Source organism: Somniosus microcephalus, chromosome 7, assembly GCF_052327205.1.
Source record: "Somniosus microcephalus isolate GS21.2 chromosome 7, FLI_Smic_1.0, whole genome shotgun sequence".
Taxonomy (NCBI): Eukaryota; Metazoa; Chordata; class Chondrichthyes; order Squaliformes; family Somniosidae; genus Somniosus; species Somniosus microcephalus.
Genome location: NC_140993.1, coordinates 152,703,758 through 152,726,651, shown reverse-complemented (window position 1 = coordinate 152,726,651; position 22,894 = coordinate 152,703,758). Strand labels below are relative to the sequence as shown.

Here is a 22,894-nt window from a genome sequence, read left to right as displayed (position 1 = left end):
GAGCTATGAGTACACTATCTTAATTTATTATTTAATATAAGAATTCCTTTACTTATGGGAACAGTATTTAATCTGAACTGATGTTTTTGGAGAGTATTACGATGTTATGAATGGGGAGATGCCCAGTACAGTAGAGAGTACACTGTTCTTTCACTAATGGAAATCGACTTTGTCTGATGGTTATTACAGGTCCTAAGTGAATTTGGTTTATGCAAACTCACTAATTCCCAGTCGTCAGGAGTATACCACAAAATTGCTCATTAATCAGTAATATTTTTGTAATTTCACTTTGACACTGGACGACTAATATGTGAAATGGAAATCCCACACTGGGACAGTAATCGGAGGTATGAGGACCGAAGCAGGCTGCAAGCCATCCAGTCCCCCAAAGCTTAAGGCCCAGACGATTTTAACTCTTGGGCCTCATTTAGATAGCGTTAAATTGTCTCCCACCCGAAGTCAGCGGGAATGGTGTCAACATCAGCATACAGGAGCTGGACGTCACCGGGATCCAAGGGAATCATCCCCAGCATAAGGTTAATGCTTGTGGGGGGAGAAGGAGTCACCAACAGTGTCGGTGCTGAGAGGGAGAGGGAAAGCAGGGGCTGGGGAGGCCCAAGAATTCCTTGCGGGGACTGGAGGCGCACTCTTGCTGCTCCTAGCCCACAAGGAAACCTCACTGAAATTTAAAGAAAACTTACCTTGGCTTCTTCTGGTAACTATGCTGCTTCCCCTAGGTTTCACTGGTGGTCTTGGTGCCGTTTAGGCCTTCCAATTTCCAGAGATAAAATGACAACACAGCACCAATGACATGAATGGGTCACGACTTCATTATGTTAAATAGGCCCCTGCCCCGCTATTGGAACTCTGCCTGATTAAAATGGCAGGATTGGGAACTCGTCAAGAATGTGGTGCGACCACCATTTTAACAACCCGTCCACATCATGTAGGTTCGGTTAAAATCAGGGCTTATGTGTCAGATGATCAACACTACTGTACCTAACCATATAACCTCAGACTAAAGTATATTAATAGTTCATGGTGCATCATTGCGACTTGTTTTATTAAATTACAGGGAAATTAGAAAACAACCACAAAAGTTGCACTGCACAGGAAAAGTCTGATCATAAACTGAGACCACTACCTTGGACCAATTTTAATCTCTAACATTACCGTGCACTAAACAGACCTCTTGGAGATAACTGCAGAGTAACAGGATCTGGATACTATTCTGCGCATTTTTAAATACATACCATGTTATGCTTTTTATTCTGTGACTCCCATTTTTGGGATACTGTTTACACAATGAAAAGTTTTAAAATCAAAATTAATCATCAGAGAACACTGAACTATAAAATTAAGCACATCCAGCTTGAATCTTTTGAACTTTAAACGAATGCATAGCATATGAAATGCATTACTAGCTATTCTAATGAAAAAACCAATACAGGATGAAATACTCAATTTGATTTATAGTTGCTGCAAATTATATTTGAAATCACCAGCATGAATATAAACTTACTTTCAACACCATACAGGACTTAAAATAAAATATGTGCTATACCTTTTAGAACAATATCATAACAATGGATAAATGTTACAAACACTAATGTATCTTCCATGGCATTGCTTACAGATGAAATGATAAAAGGTAAGGAAAGAAGAAAGAGGGTTTTTATTGTTTTGCCCTGAGATACAAAGGCTCAGAAATTCAGGTCGGAGGCTTCCCGCGGGTGCAAGCCTCTGACCTGCACTTACCTAGCGCGCCGGCCGTTGTGCTGTGGGCCCACGTGGGATTCCGATCCTGGGCCTGCTCCAACTGCCGGCGCGCAGTGCTTGCGTATCCCAGGGGCGCAGTTAGTTCGAAGCGTCCCCTGGGATCACGTGGGCCATGGGGAGCCAATGGTAGCAGGGAATCTGTATTCATAGATTTGACAGGAAGAGCTGTCAAATCTATGAATACAATTCAGCCCCAAAACATCACTAAAACTTCAAATAAATTTTTTTTTAATCATATTTTTAAAATAACTATAAATTACATAAAATAACTATTTTAAACAATAATTTAAATTTTTGAAAAAATTAGTTACAGTTTCTAACGGGGCTAAAAATAAACTTACCTTTCTTTAAATTTAAAAATAATAAACCTGTGGAAAAAATGTTTTAATTTTACTTAATTCACCACTTACCTTGTTAAAAGCAGGCCTTGCGACTGCTTTTTAAAAGCATAGCTCCTGGAGACTTACCCTCCCGGAGAAACCTGCGAAAAAAACGGAAGTTCCAGGCATACGCGCTGCCTCTCCGGTGCATGCGTTTGACCTGTGAACCCCTTTCCTTTAAGGGAGTGGAAGTTCCGGTTTCCCACGCATGCGCAGTGCATGCACGAAACCGGCACTTTCATTGGGCCTACAAGTGAGTACCCAGTGCATACTCACCCGTGGGGACCCGAAGTTCTGGCCCATTAGTGTATAAGTGGATGGAAATATCCTGGTTGCATCTAATCTCAACAGGGGCTCCACAGCTGAGTTTTTTTATTTAATTAACTGAATTTAAATTCCCCAGCTGCCATGGTGGGATTTGAACTCATGTTCCCCAGGTCATTAGTCCAGGCCTCTGGCTTACCAGCCCAATAACATAAGCACTATGCTACCGTATCTGAGAATGGGTCTGATAGAGAGATGGTAAAGTAACAATGCGGAATACCACAGAGGGAAATATATGAGTAACTTTCATAAAATATAATTTGTTCATGGGTTTGTTATAAAGGGTATATATTCAGTTGGATCAGAAATAAAAATAATGAGTGGAGCCACTTTGAAAAAATAAATTCAGTTATGTGATTGGTTGATATTGAAGCCTTAAAGTTAACTTATTTGCTGATCCATATTTCAGCAAATTAGTATGTTTAAGTTCTTATTTGAGCCAATGAGAAAAATATAACAGAGCTGAATTTCCAATTGGAGGCTTCCCGCGGTCGGATGCCTCCGATCATCAAATTTTCTACGCATTTACCTGGTGGTCCGGGAGATACGGAGGCTTGCGATCCTGGGCCTCTCCTGGTATTCCAGGGGCGCATGCGGTTCGCAAGCGCCCCGGGATCATGTGGGCCAGCCCGAAGGGAATCCCCATTCATATTTTGACAGTTCTGTACGTACGGAGTGCAGATCGGAACAGAGTGTTATCCTGCAAGTTTTGTGAGTGAGGGAGTGAATCTTAAAGGTTAATCTCTTTTTTTTATAAAATCTAGTCGTGTGCTTGCAATTAGCATTTAAATTTACTGTTTCAAGTATTTAGTTTCTTCCAGGCTTGGGCACTCTTTTGGTTGAACCAAACATAAACAAATAGACTGTAACTAATTAAACTTTGAATAAACCTTAACAAATCAAATTAAAATCTGGTTGCCCAGGCTTGGGCACTCTTTTGGTTGAACCAAACATAAACAAATAGACTGTAACTAATTAAACTTTAAATAAACCTTAACAAATCAAATTAAAATTTGGTTGCCCAGGCTTGGGCACTCTTTTGGTTGAACCAAACATAAACAAATAGACTGTAACTAATTAAACTTTAAATAAACCTTAACAAATCAAATTAAAATTTGGTTGGCCAGGCTTGGGCACTGTTTTGGTTGGACCAAACATAAACAAATAGACTGTAACTAATTAAACTTTAAATAAACCTTAACAAATCAAATTAAAATTTGGTTGTCCAGGCTTGGGCACTCTTTTGTTTGGACCCAACAAAAAAAAACCCAAAACAAATTGGACTGTAAATAAACAAAAGTTCAACTAAAACTTAACAAATCAAATTAAAATTTGGTTTTCCGGGTTGATGATGCCCTCCAGTCCCCGCGGCGCCCACCGGTCGCGGAAATACTCAAGCGCACCGGCGGACACCGCATGCTCCATCTCCAGGGCCACCCGGGCGTGAACATGGCCGTGGAAGAGAGGCAGGTCTAGGCTTGGGCACTCTTTTTATTTGGACCCAAAAAAAAACAATTGGACTGTAAATAAACAAAAGTTCAACTAAAACTTAACAAATCAAATTAAAATTTGGTTTTCCGGGTTGATAATGCACTCCAGTCCCCGCGGCGCCCACCGGTCGCGGAAATACTCAAGCGCACCGGCGGACACCGCGTGCTCCATCTCCAGGGCCACCCGGGCATGAACATGGCCGCGGAAGAGAGGCAGGTCCAGGCTTGGGCAAGGCTAAGCAAGCTCTGTGCTAGAGAGCAGGTGAGAGTAATTAATTAATTAACTGGTCTAATCTGGTTCTGTAACTGCCAGGGAGCTCACTTATTTAAATCTCAGCAGTATAAATAAGGGAGGCTCGAGTGCAGATTGGAACTAAGTGAGTTCCTAGGAGAGCAGGAGCTAAAAAGCTACACAAGAGGGGAAATAGAGAACCAGTGGTGAGTATTTCTACAGTCCAGTTGTTAAAGCAAAAGTAAGGTCTCTAGTTTAGAGTAAGTAGTGTTTAAAGGGAAGTAAGGTCCCTAGTGTATTTAATATTCTTTAATTTAAAGGGAGTAAGTTAAGGTTAGGACATGGCAGGGCAGCTTGGCAGTGTGGCGTGCTCCTCCTGTGCTATGTGGGAAGTCAGGGACACTTTCGGTGTACAGGGCGAACACAAGTGCAGGAAGTGTCTCCAGCTACTTGCAATCTGCTTTTTGGAGCTGGAGCTGCGGCTGGAGTCACTGTGGAGCATCTGCGAAGCTATGATCTTCGTGGATAGCACATTTAACGAGGTGGTCACACTGCAGGTAAAGAGTTCACAGGCAGACAGGAAATGGGTGACTGCCAGACAGAGAAAAAGAACTAGGAATGTAGTGCAGGAGTCCCCTGGGTCCATCTCCCTCTCTGGCAGATTTTCTGTTTTGGATACAGATGGGGGAGATGGTTTCTCAGGGGAATGCAGCAAGAGCCAAGTCTGTGGCACTGAGTGGCTCAGCTGCACAGGAGGGGAGGAAAAAGTGTGGGAGAGCAATAGTGATAGGGGATTCTATTTTAAGGGGAACAGATAGATGTTTCTGTGGCCACAGAGGTGACTCCAGGATGGTATGCTGGTGCCAGGGTCAAGGATGTCACTGAATGGCTGCAGGGCATTCTGAAGGGGGAGGGTGAACAGTCAGAGGTTGTGGTTCACATTGGTACCAATGACATGGGTAGAAAGAGGGATGAGGTCCTGCAACAAGAATTTAGGGAGCTAGGTAGCAGATTAAAAAGCAGGACCTCAAAGGTTGTAATCTCTGGATTACTCCTGGTGCCACATGCTAGTGAGTATAGGAGGATAGAGCAGATGAATGTGTGGCTAAAGAGTTGATGCAGGAGGGAGGGCTTTAGTTTCCTGGATCACTGGGTCTGCTTCTGGGGAAGGTGGGACCTGTACAAGTCGGACGGGTTGCATCTCAACCGGAACAGGACCAACATCCTTGCAGGGAGGTTTGCTAGTGCTGTTGGGGGGTTTAAACTAACTTGGCAGGGGGATGGGATACGGAGTGGAGCTATAGCAGGGGGTGATGCACAGCCAAATATAGAGGAAAAACAAGTCAGCCTGGAAGGCAGAGCAAATATGTAATGGCGAAAGGGAGTATGGCAAGGCTGGATGGCATTTATTTTAATGCAAGGAGTCTTGCGAGTAAGGCAGATGAATTGACGGTGTTGATGAACACATGGGAGTATGATATTGTTGCTATCACAGACATGGTTGAGGGAGGGGCAGGACTGACAGCTCAATATTCCAGGGTATAGAATCTTCAGGTGAGACAGAGGGGGTGTAAAAGAGAAGGGGGTGTTGCAATATTAATCAAGGAGTCAATTGCTGCTGTAAGGAGGGATGATATCTTAGCAGGTTCCTCTAATGAGGCCATATGGGTAGAACTTAAAAACAAAAAGGGGTAAGCACTTTGCTGGGAGTGTACTATAGGCCCCCAAACAGTCAGGGGGAGATAGAGGAACAGCTATGTAGGCAAATCTCAGAAGTGTAATAATAGTAAGGGATTTCAACTTCCCCAATATTAACTGGGATAGTCAGGTGTGAAAGACTTAGAGGGTGCGGAATTCTTAAAGTACATCCAGGAGAGCTTTTTGAGCCAGCATGTAGAAAGTCCTACGAGAGGGGGCGGTACTGGACCTAATTCTAGGGAATGTAGCCGGGCAAGTGGTAGAAGTGCCAGTAGGAGAGCATTTTGGTGACAGTGACCATAATTCGGTGAGATTTAAGGTAGTCATGGAAAAGGACAAAGATGGACTGGAAATAAAGGTTCTAAATTGGGGGAAGGCTGACTTTAATATGATAAGGCAAGATCTGGCCAAAGTGGACTGGGATCAGCTACTTGTAGGAAAACCCACATCGGAGCAGTGGGAGTCTTTCAGAAAGGAAATAGAGTACAATGCCAACATGCTCCTGTAAAGGTTAAGAGTGGGACCAACAAGCCCAGGGAACCCTGGATGTCAAGAGATATACAAGTATGGATTAGGGGAAAAAAGGGAGGCTTTTGACAGATACAAAGGACGAAACAGTGAAGCCCTAGAAGAGTATAGAAAGTGCAGGGGGGTACTTAAAAAAGAAATTAGGAGAGTGAAGAGGGGGCATGAAAAAGCACTAGCGGGCAAAATAAAGGAAAATCCCAAGGTGTTTTATAAGTATATTAAGGGCAAGAGGATAACGAGGGAAAGAGTAGGGCCCATTAGGGACCAAAGTGGCAATCTGTGTAGAGCCGGAAGATGTAGGTGAGTTTTTAAATGAATATTTTGCATCTGTGTTCACTATGGAGAAGGACGATGTAGGCATAGAAATCGGGCAGGGGGACTGTGATATATACTTGAACAAATTAGTATTGAGAGGGAGGAGGTACTAGCGGTTTTAGCAGGCTTAAAAGTGGATAAATCCCCGGCCCAGACAAGATGTATCCCAGGCTGCTGTGTGAGGCAAGGGAGGAGATTGCAGGGGCTCTGACACAAATTTTCAGAACCTCTCTGGCCACAGGGGATGTGCCAGAGGACTGGAGAACAGCTAACGTAGTACCATTATTCAAGAAGGGTAGTAGGGATAAACCAGGGAATTACAGGCCAGTGAGCCTAACATCAGCGGTAGGGAAATTATTGGAAAAAATTCTGAGGGACAGAATTAGTCTCCACTTGGAGAGGCAAGGATTAATCAAGGATAGTCAGCATAGCTTTGTCAGGGGGAGATCATGTCTGACCAATTCGATTGAATTTTTCGAGGGGGTGACTAAGTGTGTGAATGAGGGTAGTGCAGTTGATGTAGTCTACATGGACTTCAGTAAGGCTTTTGACAAAGTCCTGCATGGGAGACTGGCTAAGAAGGTAAGAGCCCATGGGATCCAGGGCAATTTGGCACATTGGATCCAAAATTGGCTTAGTGGCAGGAGGCAGAGGGTGATGGTTGAAGGTTGTTTTTGTGACTGGAAGCCTGTGTCCAGTGGTGTACTGCAGGGATCAGTGCTGGGTCCTTTGCTGTTTGTAGTGTACATTAATGATTTAGATATGAATGTAGGCAGTATGATCAGTAAGTTCACAGATGACATGAAAATTGGTAGAGTGATAAATAGCGAGGAGGGAAGCCTCAGGATACAGGACGATATAGACGGGTTGGTCAGATGGGCAGAACAGTGGCAAATGGAATTTAACCCTGAAAAGTGTGAGGTGATGCATTTTGGGAGGACTAACGCGGCAAGGGAATACACAATGAATGGTAGGACCCTAGGAAGGACAGTGGATCAGAGGGACCTTGGTGTGCATGTACGTAGATCCCTGAAGGCAGCAGGACAGGTGGATAAGGTGGTTAAAAAGGCATATGGGATACTTGCCTTCATTAGCTGAAGCATAGAATATAAGAGCAGGGAGGTTATGATGGAGCTGTACAAAATGCTAGTTAGGCCACAGCTGGAATACTGTGTGCAGTTCTGATCGCCACACTATAGGAAGGATGTGATTGCATTGGAGAGGGTGCAGAAGAGATTCACCAGGATGTTACCTGAGCTGGAGCGCTTCAGCTATGAAGAGACTGGACAGGCTGGGGTTGTTTTCCTTGGAACAGAAAAGGCTGAGGGGAGACCTGATTGAGGTGTACAAAATTGAGGGGCATAGATAGGGTGGATAAAAAGGAACTTTTCCCCTTGGTAGAGGGGTCAATAACCAGGGGGCATAGTTTCAAGGTAAGGGGCAGGAGGTTTAGAGGGGATTTGAGGAAGAAAAAATTCACCCAGAGGGTGGTTGGAATCTGGAACTCACTGCCTGAAAGGGTGGTAGACGCAGGAAGGATGTCTAGTCCTGTTATAAAATTCTAACAGGACTAGACAGGCTAAACATAGAAGCAGGCCATTTGGCCCCTGGAGCCCGCTCTGCCATTTAAGGAGATTATGGCTGATCATCCAAATTCAGTACCCTGTCCCTGCTTTCTCCCCATATCCCTTGATCCCTTTAGCCTTAAGAAATATATCCAACTCCTTCTTGAATATATTTAATGAATTGGCCTCAACTGCCCTGTGTGGCAGAGAATTCCACAGGTTCACCACTCTGGGTGAAGAAATTCCTCTTCATCTCAGTCCTAAATGGCTTACCCCTTATTCTTAGACTGTGACCCCTGGTTCTGGACTCCCCCGCCATCGGGAACATCCTTCCTGCATCCTTGCTCCTGTACTCAAATCCTCTCGCTATGAAGGCCAACATACCATTTGCCTTCATAACCGCCTGCTGCACCTGCATGCTTACCTTCCGCGACTGGTGCCCAAGGACACCCAGATCTCGTTGCACTTCCCCTTTTCCCAATCTATTGCCATTCAGATAATAATCTGTCTTCCTGTTTTTGCCACCGAAGTGGATAACCTCGCATTTATCCACGTTATATTGCATTTGCCATGCATCTGCCCAGCATCTGCCCAATCACCCAACCTGTCCAAATCATACTGGAGTTTCTCTGCATCCTCCTCACAGCACACATGCTCACCCAGCTTTGTGTCGTCTGCAAACTTGGAGATATTACATCTAGTTCCCTCGTCTATCATTTAGATATAGATATATATACATATACACTGGGGTCCTAGCACCGATCCCTGCGGTACCCCACTAGTCACTGCCTGCCACTCAGAAAAAGACCTGTTTATTCCAACTCTTTGCTTCCTGTCTGCCAACAAGTTCTCTATCCAAGACAGTACCTTACCCCCAACCCCATGTGCTTGATGCAGGAAGGATATTCCTGATGGTGGGGGAGTCCAGAACCAGGGGTCACAGTCTAAGGATAAGGGGTAAGCCATTTAGGACATAGATGAGGAGGAATTTCTTCACCCAGAGAGTGGTGAACCTGTGGAATTCTCTACCACAAAAGGCAGTTGAGGCCAATTCATTAAATATATTCAAGAAGGAGTTAGATATATTTCTTGAGGCTAAAGGGATATGGGGAGAAAGCAGGGACAGGATACTGAATTTGGATGATCAGCCATGATCTCATTAAATGGCAGAGCAGGCTCAAGGGGCCAAATGGCCTTCTCCTGCTCCTATCTTCTATGTTTCTATGTAACCCTCACAACATTCAAGAAACATTTAGATGAGCACTTGAAACGCCATAGCATACAAGGCTTAGGACCAAGTGCTGGAAAATGCGATTAGAATAGATGGCCGGTGCGGACACGATGGGCCGAAGGGCCTCTTTCTGTGCTGTATGATTCTATGAATGGAGATGACTTAAAAAATACACAAACACATGAAATAAATTTTTAAAAATCATTACATATATAAAATTACATTACATTAAATATTCTGAACAAATTTAATTTTTTGAGAAAGTTTTTTACGGGGCTAAAAAAAACTTACCTTTTTTACAGTATTTTTAAATTATAAATGAGTGGAAATTTTTTAAATTTTTTTTAAACTCTTATGCTGGTAAAAGAAGTCCTTGCATACCCGTGTGGGTCGGAAAATCCGGCCCTGTATGTTTTAACGGGGCTAAAAATATTGGACAGGGTTTTTAATGTATGATTTTATTCTATTTTTTAAAACTCTTATGCTGGTAATAGCAGGCCTTACGCCTGCATTTACCAGGCGCAAGAATTCCACAGCCTTTCAGCGGGTGGAGGTTGAGCAAATAGTGGAACTCTCCACCTGCAGAGGCTCTTTACCCAGGGATGCGGAGGATCTGTCAAGAAGATTCTTGACAGATCGCAAGTGCCGGGTTTCAGCGCTTCGCATGCCGAAACCCGGCACTTGCGCGGCCCCTATGGGCGTGTGCGCACCTCGTACACACCCGTAAGGGTCGCAAAATACGGCCCACCATTTTTTATTTTCCTGCTATAGACATATTTAATGTGGTGCCATCAAGATTCAATGTGTGATACAAGATGAGCAACACTTCAAACTAGACAGGAAGATGATGCATCTTGGGAAATCTGTCTGTATCTAGTTTTGGAAACCCTACTTTACAAAAGGATGTCAAAGACGCTCTCCCAATTCACTTACAACTGCACCTTCAAAATCCCAACTGTCTAGCCTTTGGCCCTCCATTCACAACGACATTTCAGCAGTGACTGATTTTCTCAAGCACACCCTCACCTCCACCTTTGATGCCCTCGTCACTATTGAAACAATTTAATCCCCATCGCCGCTCCCTTAAGTCCAAGGGATGCAGATTGGAACAGATATGGTGGCCAACTGGTTTAGCCATTCACCACCAGATCTGGCTGGACCACATAAAGCACTATCGGGTCCTGCGCTTGTCTGCCAAAATTGCTCACTATTCCAGAATCATTCTGGAATGCAAAGATAGACCCCGGCTCCTATGCTCTACTGCTAACTGCCTTCTTAAACTCCTCTCCCCTGTCTCCTCCACCCTCACCTCCAACAAGTGCGAGGAGCTCATGGACGTCTTTGTCACTAAGATTGAGACCATTCGATCAGCTGCCTCTGCCATTTCCCTCCCTTCCCCTAGCCCACCGGGCCAAACTTCCTCTGTGGTCCCTCCTGCCCTAGCCCTGAACTCTCATCTTTCTCCAGCTTCCCTCCGATCTCCTCCATGCCCTCTCCAAGCTCATCTCCAAGCATGAGGCCCAATTCCTGCTCCTTCAACCCTATTTCCACTAAACTGCTGACCACCCAAATTCCCTTCCTGGTTCCTATGTTAGCTGATCTTGTTAACAATTCTCTCTCCTCAGGTACTGTCCCCTCTCCTTCAAATCTGCCATCATCACCCCTCTCCTCAACCCTTGACTCCTCCATCCGTTCCATCTACCGCCCCATCTCCAACCTCCCTTTCCTCTTCAAAGTCCTTAAACATGTTGTCTGTGCCCATCTTTCCCGGAACTCCATGTTTGAATCCCTCCAATCAGGTTTCCGCCCCGCCACAGCAGTGAAACAGCCCTTATCAAAGTCACAAATGACATCCTATGTGACTGTGACAAAGGTAAACGATCCCTCGTCGTCCTTGACCTAGCATAAGATCCAAGGAGAGGACATATAAATTGGCCAGAAAAAGCAATAATCCTGCGGATTGGGAGCAGTTTAGGATTCAACAAAGGGATTAATTAAGAAAGGGAAAATAGAATGAGAGTAAGCTTGCAGGGAACATAAAAACTGACTGAAAAGCTTTTGTAGATATGTGAAGAGAAAAAGATTGGTGAAGTCAAGCGTAGGTCCCTTGCAGTCAGAATCAGGGGAATTTATAATGGGGAACAAAGAAATGGCAGACCAACTAAATACATATTTGGGTTCTGTCTTCACAAAGGAGGACACAAATAACCTCCCAGAGATGCCGGGGAACATAGGGTCTGATGAAAGGGTGGAACTGAAAGAAATCAGTATTTGTAGGGAAATGGTGTTTGGAAAATTGATGGGACTGAAGGCTGATAAATCCCCAGGGCCTGATAATCTACATCCCAGGGTACTTAAGGAAGTGGCCCTAGAAATAGTAGATGCATTACTGGTCATCTTCCAGAACTCAATAGACTTGAACAGTACCCATGGATTGGAGGGTAGCTAATGTTACCCCACTATTCAAAAAAGGTGGTAGAGAAAAAGCGGGGAATTATAGACCGGTAAGCCTGACATCGGTAGTGGGGAAAATGCTAGAGTCCATTATAAAAGATGTAATAGCAGAGCACTTGGAAAGCAGCGACAGGATCGGACGAAGTCAACATGGATTTACAAAAGGTAAATCATGCTTGACTAATCTACTGGAATTTTTTGAGGATGTAACTTGTAAAATAGATAAGGGAGAACCAGTCGATGTGGTGTATTTGGACTTTCAGAAGGCTTTCGATAAGGTCCCGCATAAGAGATTAGCATGCAAAATTAAGGCACATGGGATTGGGGGCAAGGTATTGACTTGGATAGAGAACTGGTTGGCAGACAGAAAGCTAAGAGTTGGAATAAACGGGTCATTTTCCGAGTGGCAGGCAGTGACTAGTGGGGTACCGCAAGGGTCGGTCCTAGGACCCCAGCTGTTCACAATATATATTAATGATCTGGACGAGGGAATTGGATGTAATATCTCCAAATTTGCAGACGACACAAAGCTGGGTGGGAGGGTAAGCTGTGAGGAGGATGTCGTGAAACTCCAGTACGATTTGGACAGGTTGGGTGATTGGGCAGAAACATGGCAAATGCACTATAATGTGGATAAATGTGAGGTTATCCACTTTGGTGGCAAAAACAGGAAGGCAGATTATTATTTGAATGGCAATAGATAAGGGGAAGTGCAAAGAGACCTGGGTGTTCTTGTGCACCAGTCGCTGAGGGTAAGCATGCAGGTGCAGCAGGCGGTTAGGAAGGCAAATGGTATGTTGGCCTTCATAGCAAGAGGGTTCGCGTACAGGAACAAGGATGTCTTGCTACAGTTGTACAGGACCTTGGTGAGACCGCACCTTGAGTATTGTGTGCAGTTTTGGTCGCCTTACCTGAGGAAGGACATTCTTGCCATGGAGGGAGTGCAGCGAAGATTCACCAGGCTGATACCTGGGATGGCAGGAATGGCATATGAGAAGAGATTGTCGATTGGGCTTATACTCACTGGAGTTTAGAAGATTGAGGGGATCTCATCGAAACCTATAAAATTCTGTCAGGCCTGGACAGACTAGATGCAGGAAGGATGTTTCTGATGGCCGGGGAGTCCAGAACCAGGGGTCATAGTCTAAGGATAAGGGGTAAGCCATTTAGGACTGAAATGAGGAGGAATTTCTTCCCAGAGAGTGGTGAACCTGTGGAATTCTCTGCCACAGAGGGTGGTGGAGGCCAGTTCATTAAATATATTCAAGAAAGAGTTGGATATATTTCTTAAGGCTAAAGGGATCAAGGGATATGGGAAGAAGGCAGGGACAGGGTACTGAATTTGGATGATCAGCCATGATCTCATTGAATGGCGGAGCAGGCTCGAAGGGCCGAATGGCCTACTCCTGCTCCTATCTTCTATGTTTCTGTCTGCAGCCTTTGACATGGTTGGCTACACCATCCTTCTCCAAAACCCCTCCACTGTTGTCCAGCTGGGAGAGACTTTACTCATCTGGTTCCATTCTTCTCTATCTAATCGTAGCCAGAGAATCACCTGCAACGGCTTCTCTTCACACTTCCGTATCATTACCTCTGGTGTCCCCCAAGGATCTATGCTCGGCCCCCTCCTATTTCTCATCTACATGCTGCCCATCAGCGACATCATCCAAAAACACAGCGTCAGTTTCCACATGTACGCTGATGACACTCAGCTCTACCTCACCACCACTTTTCTCGACCCCTCCACTGTATCTGAATTGTCAGCAGAAATATCCTCCAAATAAATATTGGGAAGACCGAAGCTATTGTCTTCGGCCCCCACCACAAACTCTGTGCCCAAGCCAACTGCTCCATCCCTCCCTGTCAACTCTGAGGCTGAACCAGACTGTTTGCAACTTTGGTGCCATATTTGACCCTGAAATGAGTTTCTGACCACATAACCGCACCATCACTAAGACCACCTATTTCCACCTCCGGAACATCGCCCGCCGCCTCATCTCATCTGCTGCTGAAACCCTCATTGATGCCTTCGTTATCTCTAGACTTGACTATTCCAACGCACTCTTGGTCGGCCTCACATGTTCTACCCTCCATAAACGTGAGGTCATCCAAACTCTGCTGCCTGCGTCCTAACTCACACGAAGTCTCGTTCACCCATCACCCGTGCTCGCTGACCTACATTGGCTCCCAGTTAAGCAACGCCTCGATTTAAAAATTCTCATCCTTGCTTTCAAATCCCTCCATGGCCTCGCTCCTCCCTATCTCTAATCACCTCCAGCCCCACAACCCTCCCGAGATATCTGCGCTTCTCTAACTCTGGCCTCCTGAGCATCCCTGATTTTAATCATTCCACCATTGGTGGCCATGCCTTCAGCTGCCAAAGCCTTAAACTCTGGAATTCCCTCCCTAAACCTCTCCACCTCTCTTTCCTCCTTTAAAACGCTCCTTAAAACTTTTTTAACCAAGCTTTTGGTCATCTGCCCTAATATCTCCTTATGTGGCTTGATGTCAAATTTTGTTTTATAACGCTCCTGTGAAATGTCTTGGGCGGTTTTACTATGTTAAAAGTGCTTTATAAATAGAAGTTGTTGTATTTGTCAAGGCATGGATAAGGTATAGCAGAAATTCACTAAGATGATGATTTAGTTGTAAAGAGTGACGAGCGAAACTAGGACTGCTTCCATCAAAAGGAGGCAATCTAACAAAGTTGCTCAAAATTATAAGGGGTTTCGATAAGGTAAATAGAGCACTCACTGATCGGTGAGTTGGTAACTGGTGGGCGTAAATTTAAGATCTTTACCAAAAAAAATTAAGGGAAATATTTGAATTTTTTTAACACGTCAGGAAAATGAAATGCCCGACCAAAAGCACTGGTGGAAGCAGAATCCATAATGGCTTTTAAAGTTCACGTATATTCGATTATGATGAGCAGGGCAGACATCGGGCCTGCCCTGCTCAGGATTCTAAAATGGCCGCTGCCCAAGTTTAGGTTTTAAAAAATATTTTTTTTTTTTTTCACCCAGAGGGTGGTGGGGGTCTGGAACTCACTGCCTGAAAGGGTGGTAGAGGCAGAATCCCTCATCACATTTAAGAAGTACTTGGATAGGCACTTGAAGTGAAACATGCTTCACATGGCGTATGTAATTTAAGAATGGCTCCATACAGGGCTACAGACCAAGAGCTGGAAAGTGGGATTAGGCTGGATTGCTCTTTTTCGGTTGGCACAGACACGATGGGCCGAATGGCCTCCTGTGCTGTAAATTTCCATGTTTCTTTGAAACTCTTTCTGTGAATCCATGAGGAATAGAAATACTCCCCTGACTCCACAGACGCGGTGATTGCCGCTCCCACCCCTGCTGCCTGCACCAGCCCCCTTTTGGGCTGCTTTCAGCAAGGTATTCCAATACTGTGAACCATTTCTTCTGGTAACCCAATCAAAGACTAGCGAATCTTACTCTGACAGGACAGCCATTCTTAAATTACATACGCCATGTGAAGCATATTTCACTTCAAAGCATTTCCAGATCATAAATACTGAAGCAACAACACCCACCTATGCTTCTTTTTGCAGTAGACCAGCAAGTTATCAAAGAGGAAGAAAACTCGTTCCTGGATGTTCCCAGCTGAAATTTTCAGTAAAATCCCTTGCATCAGCATTTCAGTGCATGAATCTGTTAAGTTGGAACCCTAAAAAACAAACACAAAGTAAAATAATAATGATTCTCAGCAGCTCTAAGAGGCTACTGAAAAGTGTACTTCAGTAATAGTTGCATTTTAAAAACAAATAAATCTCCTGCATTATTTACCAAATCATATCTTCTGCTTTTAAATAAAACTTAGTGGGTGAATTTGCAGGGAGATTCTCTTGCTGCTCTGCCTTAACTTCAGCAGAAAAGCCAGGGAAATCCAAGGAAAATCATGTAGAGGCCATTTGTACCATTTTGCCAAAGTTACAGTGGACCACCTGGAGAATCTCTGTAGAAATTGACCCCTAGAATGTATAATTAACAACTTACCATGCCTTTTAAGTTACATTTAAAAAGAGAAAATTGAGAAATAGTGAAGAGTTTGCTCCATTTCATCTTTTCTTTCTCATTTACATAGGAAAGCAGAAAATTTGAATTTGCTGGGTGCACACTGTATATTCATAATTGCATTTTCCTTATCTGTGCAATTCACCATGACACTTCAATCCATTTTAGCAAACAAAATCCATAACCTTTAACCACCAGCTGTTGGGGAGGATGAAAATAAAAGCTTTTCTTTCCCCTCATACATTCACTTCAAGAATATTATTAATATTGAATTATAATTACTTTATTAACTGTTCTCAGGTTTCCAAACATTTTATTACAGTACAATTTCAATTTAAATCCACAGATGCTGCCTGACCTGCTGAATATTTCCAGCATTTTCTGTTTTTATTTCAGATTTCCAACATCCGCAGTATTGTGCCTTTGTACCACTCTCTTTTGCCTAGCACTATCATCCCTTTTGTCATTTAATCTCTCCTGCCTTCCACCCATCTCAGACCTTCCCTTTTGTTCTTTCCTCACATCCCCCACTTTCCTTGGCTCTGTACTTGCTTAAAAACTAGTACATTTCTAACTTTTTAAATTTCTGACGAAAGGCCATCAACCTGAAACATTGGGGGGAATTTTGGGGGGGTCAAGTAGGGGGAAATTTTTTTTTGACAGAGGGTATTGAACCCACTGTCAACACGCCGCCACGCAACTTTCCCAGATGTCGGGTCTGTCAGGGCTGAACAGACCCGACACGCAGTGGCGGGGGAGGCAATTCAGGTCATTATGACCTTGTTAACAGCCCATTAAGAAGTATTTTGAGCCCGCCTTACCATTTTACAAGGTCACCCACAGGGTCCACGCTGTTCGGGGATCATGTCAGGTAAGCAGATCGGGAGTTGTATGACCATGGGATCATCTCATTACTTGACAGTTGTAAATGGTCTATAAAAGCTCCCATCTCTCAGCTGTTCACTTTCCAAGCTCAGAAGTTGTTGCTTACTGCATTTGGAAGACAGATTGAGCTTTATGCAGGTTGCAAGTGTTTGGAGCAAACTCTCTATCCAGTGTCACCTCATTGGAACAACCTCTCTCACCACTGACCGATCACTTCTGTCATCTCCAGTTCACCTGCCATCTATTAATTCAGCATCGGTGCCCTTGAAACTATCTCAACTTGGTCCTCAGAATCCCACCATGATCAGCTTCAACACCAGCAGCACCAGGCACACCAGCAGCACCAACAACACCAACCTTCTCCACAATGACCTGATGCTGCACAGGACACAAAACATCAGCACCCAACCACATTGCTGCCTGGGAGGGCAGGGATGGCCTAACCATGGCCGGATTTACTTCACTTGACGCCGTACACCCTGGCTGTCATATAATGCGCCAGGTTGGCACCACCCAACACCATAAAGCATCCCTACAATGCCCAAGTCATTCCTTTCACACTCCTCACCATTGCGGGGGTACCATTATGTTTCACCATTCACTGCAACTCACTAAACCACTTCTAAAGGAGCACACAAATCTGTCCAAGAACGCAAAGTGTTGAAAATAAAGGTTTCAATGTTTGACAGCACATTAACAGAAACTTCACATGAACATTGGGTAAAACAACCAAGCTCCTACCCCTGTGTAAGATCCCACAAACAGCAATGAGATTGATGACCAGTTCATCTCCTTGTGGTGCTGCTGCTTGAGGGATAAATGTTGGCCAGGAAACCAAGGACTTCAAATAGCACCCTGGAATCTCTTGCATTCACCTGAGAGAGCAGACGGGACCTCTGTTTAATGTTTTATCTGAAAGATGGCACCTCCAACAATGCAGCCCTCAGTAGTGACAGCCTAGATTATGTGCTCAAGTCTTTGAGAGAGTCTTGGATTCAAGCCCTAATCCATCAGAGATGAGCTCTAGCAACTAAACCAAGCTGACATGTCATGAAACCATATATGACATGTATGTAATACTATGACAATTCCAGCAATTGTAGGAATAGCAGTAACAATCATAGCCTGGCTACATGGCAAGCTTTTTTTTTTCTTAACACAACTGATTATGCTCATCACAGTAACTACTTTCCCCCCCCTTGTTTAACCCCACACAGGAACTATAAATATTCTTTGATCCTTTGTTAAGTCTAAAAATAACCAACCTGTTTCCTCACAAAGCCAAGCAATAAGCTAAACATTTCCTCCTGGAAGAAAATCTCAAGCTTTTCCCTCTTGTATTTCAGCTGCTTCACCCAGGACCAGATGTTTTTTTTTAAAGACTATCCGTGCCACAACAAAGTTTGGGACTCCATCTAAGCATTATTATAAAGGTCTGGCAGCTGCCCTGAATAATTTGTTCTGTTTATTCTGACTTCAGAAATGTGTTCCACTTCCTGTCTAGTGAACTTCAGCCAGTTATAAACTCTCTGAATTAAGGGCACCCCTTAATAAGTATTGTTTCTGCAAGTACATTTATTTCACAGTAACAGGTCCCTAACTGTATCAAACACTTCATGCACTGTAACTTCAAAAGGATTCTTGTTAAGAAGAGAGGGGATAAAAACAATTAAGTTTAACATTATTTTAAAGCAACTCCAGTCACATTTCAGGGCTGACGATGCAGTACTGACACAGTGGCTATGCATCAGGTGTAGGGTGAGTCTGTGCTTTTGTATACCATCACAGGGGGAGATTGCAGGGAATGTTGCTAACTGCTGGATCTTTATAAATGCACAGCCATGCTCATTTTCTTCTGTTTCACTGACAGGTTGCCATGGCAGAGTGCTGTCGGTGTTTGCCATTAAATGTGTCAAATACCAACAACAAGTACTATGCCAGCACAAGGTTCCTTACAGCTGCATGTTCACACTCACATATGGTGAAGGTTAGCTTGGGCGCTTTGGTCAAAGGCATCATCTCTCTTGCTATCCTTTTTTTATATCTGGTTGTGGGAGAAGAAAGCATTTGCAAGGGCTTTGACTTCTTATGAGAGGGACGTTGAGATGAAGGGTGTGGAGGCAATAGAGGGGGTGGAGGAGGGTGAATTCATAAGCCTTCCCCAAGGTCAAGACTAGCATCTTTAGCTTTTTGTTGCTTATAACTTTGACAGCTATGGACAGAGCCATCCCTGCCCTGGAGTTGGCCTTCAAGACTGGCTGCAGGGGTGTGCAAAATTTGGTGATGGCTTCCTTTCAGAATCTTCGTATGCACTGGCAGGTTTCTTCAGACAGGTCTAGCTAAGAAACCCTGAACCTATATGGAAAAAGTGTCAGAATAATGGCGTGTCTATGGTGCAATTTCATCTGTCTGGTATGCCTGCTCTGAGCCTCCTAACAGGAAGGCAGCAACAGGCTTTCATTGTCTTTTGTCCAACAATACCAAAACATCGCAGAAACCATTCGTTCCTAGGGGAAACCGCAAGGACAGCAATGTACATTTAACAATGAGGACCCAACTGAAGGGGACATGCCTCCCTAGCAGCTCTTGTTTTATAAAATGCACTCAGGCTATTGTGCACTGCTCATGCTTCCTTTTTGTCTTTTCAGTCTGCCTGATCAACAGGCTTGGCTTCCAGTCGGGCGGGGGGAGCATTCTGGAGCAGGCCGCAGCCGCGGGTAAGGAGCCTGCAGCTGCTACTTGGAGTGTGGTTGGGGCAGGGGGGACGCGGTGGGGAGACCGATCCCCGAATTCAGGTGGGGAGTGTGTCTGAGTGGGGGGGCTTCCAATCCTAGGGAAGCAGGTAAGCTTGGTGGGCTGGGAGGAAGCACTCTTGCTCTTCCTGGTCCACAAGCAGTGCTGTAAGGGCACTTACCTCTTCCCCCAAAGCTATCCTCACCTCCCTTGAACTGCCGGGTTTCCTGAGGCCTGGGAACCCTGGCCAGCCAGGATTAAACCTGTAAGGGAAGTTAAATGTGAGGCTCCCAGCCTCATAATATTTAAAGGGCCAGCCCACCTCCTAGGAGTGGGTTGGCTGCACGCCCCCATCCTGCCTCTGTTAAAACCAGAAGTGGGTGGATTGGAACGGTTTGGGGGCATGCTTGAGATTTTTATAAAAGTTTTACAACTCACCCAAACCAAACCCACCCATTTTTAGGGGTTAAAATTCACCCCAATCGTTTGCAAGAACTCTTTTTATATACTTTGCCAATAGTCTTTATAACACCAACTATTGGATATAATGGCCCAGAAATTCGGGTCTCCACGGGTGAGTACGCACAGGGTACTCACCCGTAGGCCCAATGAAAGCAGGGGTTAAGAGGTCAAATGCGTGCGCAGGAGAGGCTGCGCGTGCGCATCGAACTTACGTTTTTTTTGCAGGTTTTCCCGGGAGGGTAAGTCTCCAGAAGTTACACTTAAAAAGCAGGTGTAAGGCCTGCTTTTTACAAGGTAAGTGGTGAATTAATTAAAATTAAAACCTTTTTTCCACAGGTTTATTATTTTTAAATACTTTAAAGCAAGGTAAGTTTATTTTTAGCCCCGTTAGAAAATAAAATTATTTTTTTCAAAAATTTAAATTATTGTTTAAAAGTTATTTCATATAATTTATAGTTTATTTAAAAAATGTGATGTTTTTTGAAATTTATTTGAAGATTTAGTGATGTTTTGGGGCCCGTAGTATTTATAACTTTTGATAGCTCTTCCTGTCAAACTTATGAATGGAGCATTCCCTGCTCCGATTGGCTCCCCATGGCCCACGTGATCCCAGGGGACGCATCGAACTAACTGCGCCCCTGGGATACGCAAGCACTGCGCACCGGCAGTTGGAGCAGGCCCAGGATCGGAATTCCACGGAGGCCCACAGCTCAACAGCCAGCGCGCAAGGTAAGTGCAGTTCGGGGGCTTGCACCCGCGGGAAGCCCCCGACCCGAATTTCTGGGCCAATGACTAATGTGTGCTCATAAGAACATAAGAAATAGGAGCAGGAATAGGCCATTTGGCCCCTCGAACCTGCTCCGCCATTCAATAAGATCATGGCTATCTTGGGCTCAAAGCCACTTCCCAGCCTGCTCCCCATAACCCTTCACTCCCTTATCTTGCAAAAATCTGTCTATCTCCACTTTAAATGTATTTAATGACCCAGCCTCCACAGCTCTCTGGGGCAGAGAATTCCAGAAATTTACGACCTTCTGAGAGAAGTTCCTCCTCATCTCAGTTCTAAAAGGGCGACTGTGCCCCCGAGTTCTAGATTTCCCCATGAGGGGAAACATCCTCTCTGCATCTACCCTGTCAAGCCCCCTCAGTATCTTATATGTTTTGATAAGATCACCTCTCATTCTTCTAAATTCCAATGAGTATAGGCCCAGCCTGCTCAACCTTTCCTCATAAGTCAAACCCCTCATCTCTGGAATTAACCTCGTGAATCGTCTCTGAATTGCCTCCATTGCAAGTATATCCTTCCTTAAATAAGGAGACCAAAACTGTACGCAGTACTCAAGGTGTGGTCTCACCAATACCTTGTACAGTTGTAGCAGGGCTTCCCTACTTTTGTACGCCAGCCCCCCTTGAAATAAAGGCCAACATTCCATTTGCTTTTTAGATTACTTGCTGTACCTGCATGCTAACTTTTTGTGTTTCATGCACAAGGACCCCCAGGTCCCTCTGAACTGTAGCATTTTGTAATCTCTCTCCATTTAAATAATAGTTTGCTTTTTTATTTTTCCTGCCAAAGTGGATAACCTCGCACTTTCCCACATTATACTCCATCTGCCAAATGTTTGCCCACTCACCTAGCCTGTCTATATCCCTTTGCAGATTCTTTGAGTCCTCTGTACAACTTGCTTTCCCACCCATCTTTGTATCATCTGCAAACTTGGCTACATTACACTCGATCCCTTCATCCAAGTCATTAATGTAGATTGTAAATAGTTGGGGCCCCAGCACTGATCATTATGGCACCCCACTAGTTACCATTTGCCAACCAGAAAATGACCCATTTATCCCGACTCTCTGCTTTCTGTTAGTTAGCCAATTCTCTATCCATGCTAATATATTACCCCCAACTCCGTGAGCTCTTATTTAATGCCGTAATCTTTTATGTGGCACCTTATCGAATGCCTTCTAGAAATCCAAATACACCACATCCACTGGCTCACCCTTGTCCACCCTGCTTGTTACATCCTCAAAGAACTCCAGCAAATTTGTTAAACATGATTTCCCTTTCCTAAAACCATGCTGACTCTGTTTGACTGCAGTATGTTTTTCTAAATGCCCTGCTACTGCTTCCTTAATGAAGGACTCCAGCATTTCCCAATGACAGATGTTAGGCTAACTGGTCTATAGATTCCTGCTTTCTGTCTCCCTCCTTTCTTAAATAAGGGTGTTATATTAGCAGTTTTCCAATCCGCTGGGACCTCTCCAGAGTCCAGGCAATTTTGGTATATTGCAACCAATGCATCCATTATCTCTACAGCCACTTCTTTTAAGGCCCTAGGGTGCAGGCCATCTGGTCCAGGGGACTTGACGTCTTTTAGTCCCATATTTTACCGAGTACTATTTCCATAGTGATTGTCTTTAGTTCCCCACTCCCTGTGGCCCCTTGATTATCCATTATTGGGATGTTGTTAGTGTCTTCTACAGTGAAGACAGATGCAAAATATTTGTTCAGAGTCTCTACTATTTCCCCATTATTAATTCCCCAGTCTCATCCTCTAAGGGACCAACGTTTACTTTAGCTACCCTCTTCCATTTTATATACCTGTAGAAGCTCTTACTATCTGTTTTAATGTTTCTTGCCAGCTTACTCTCTCAATTCATCTTCTCTCATTTTTTTAGTCATTCTTTGCTGGTTTTTAAAATTTCCCAATCCTCTGGTCTCCCACCAATCTTGGCAACATTGTATGCCTTTGTTTTCAATTTGATACCATCCTTTACTTCCTT

At 44.3% G+C, this 22,894-nt stretch overlaps 1 protein-coding gene across 8 annotated transcripts in view; it reads right to left on the bottom strand.

Moving 5' to 3' along the window:
• Positions 1-22,894, bottom strand: part of prex2 (phosphatidylinositol-3,4,5-trisphosphate-dependent Rac exchange factor 2) — a 943,088-nt gene that overhangs the window by 701,555 nt on the left and 218,639 nt on the right. For all 8 annotated transcript variants that reach the window (XM_085993112.1, XM_085993115.1, XM_085993113.1 and 5 more), the window contains one exon: positions 15,550-15,683. In XM_085993112.1, the coding sequence (XP_085849238.1) occupies positions 15,550-15,683 (134 nt within the window). The remainder of the gene's footprint in view (positions 1-15,549; positions 15,684-22,894) is intronic.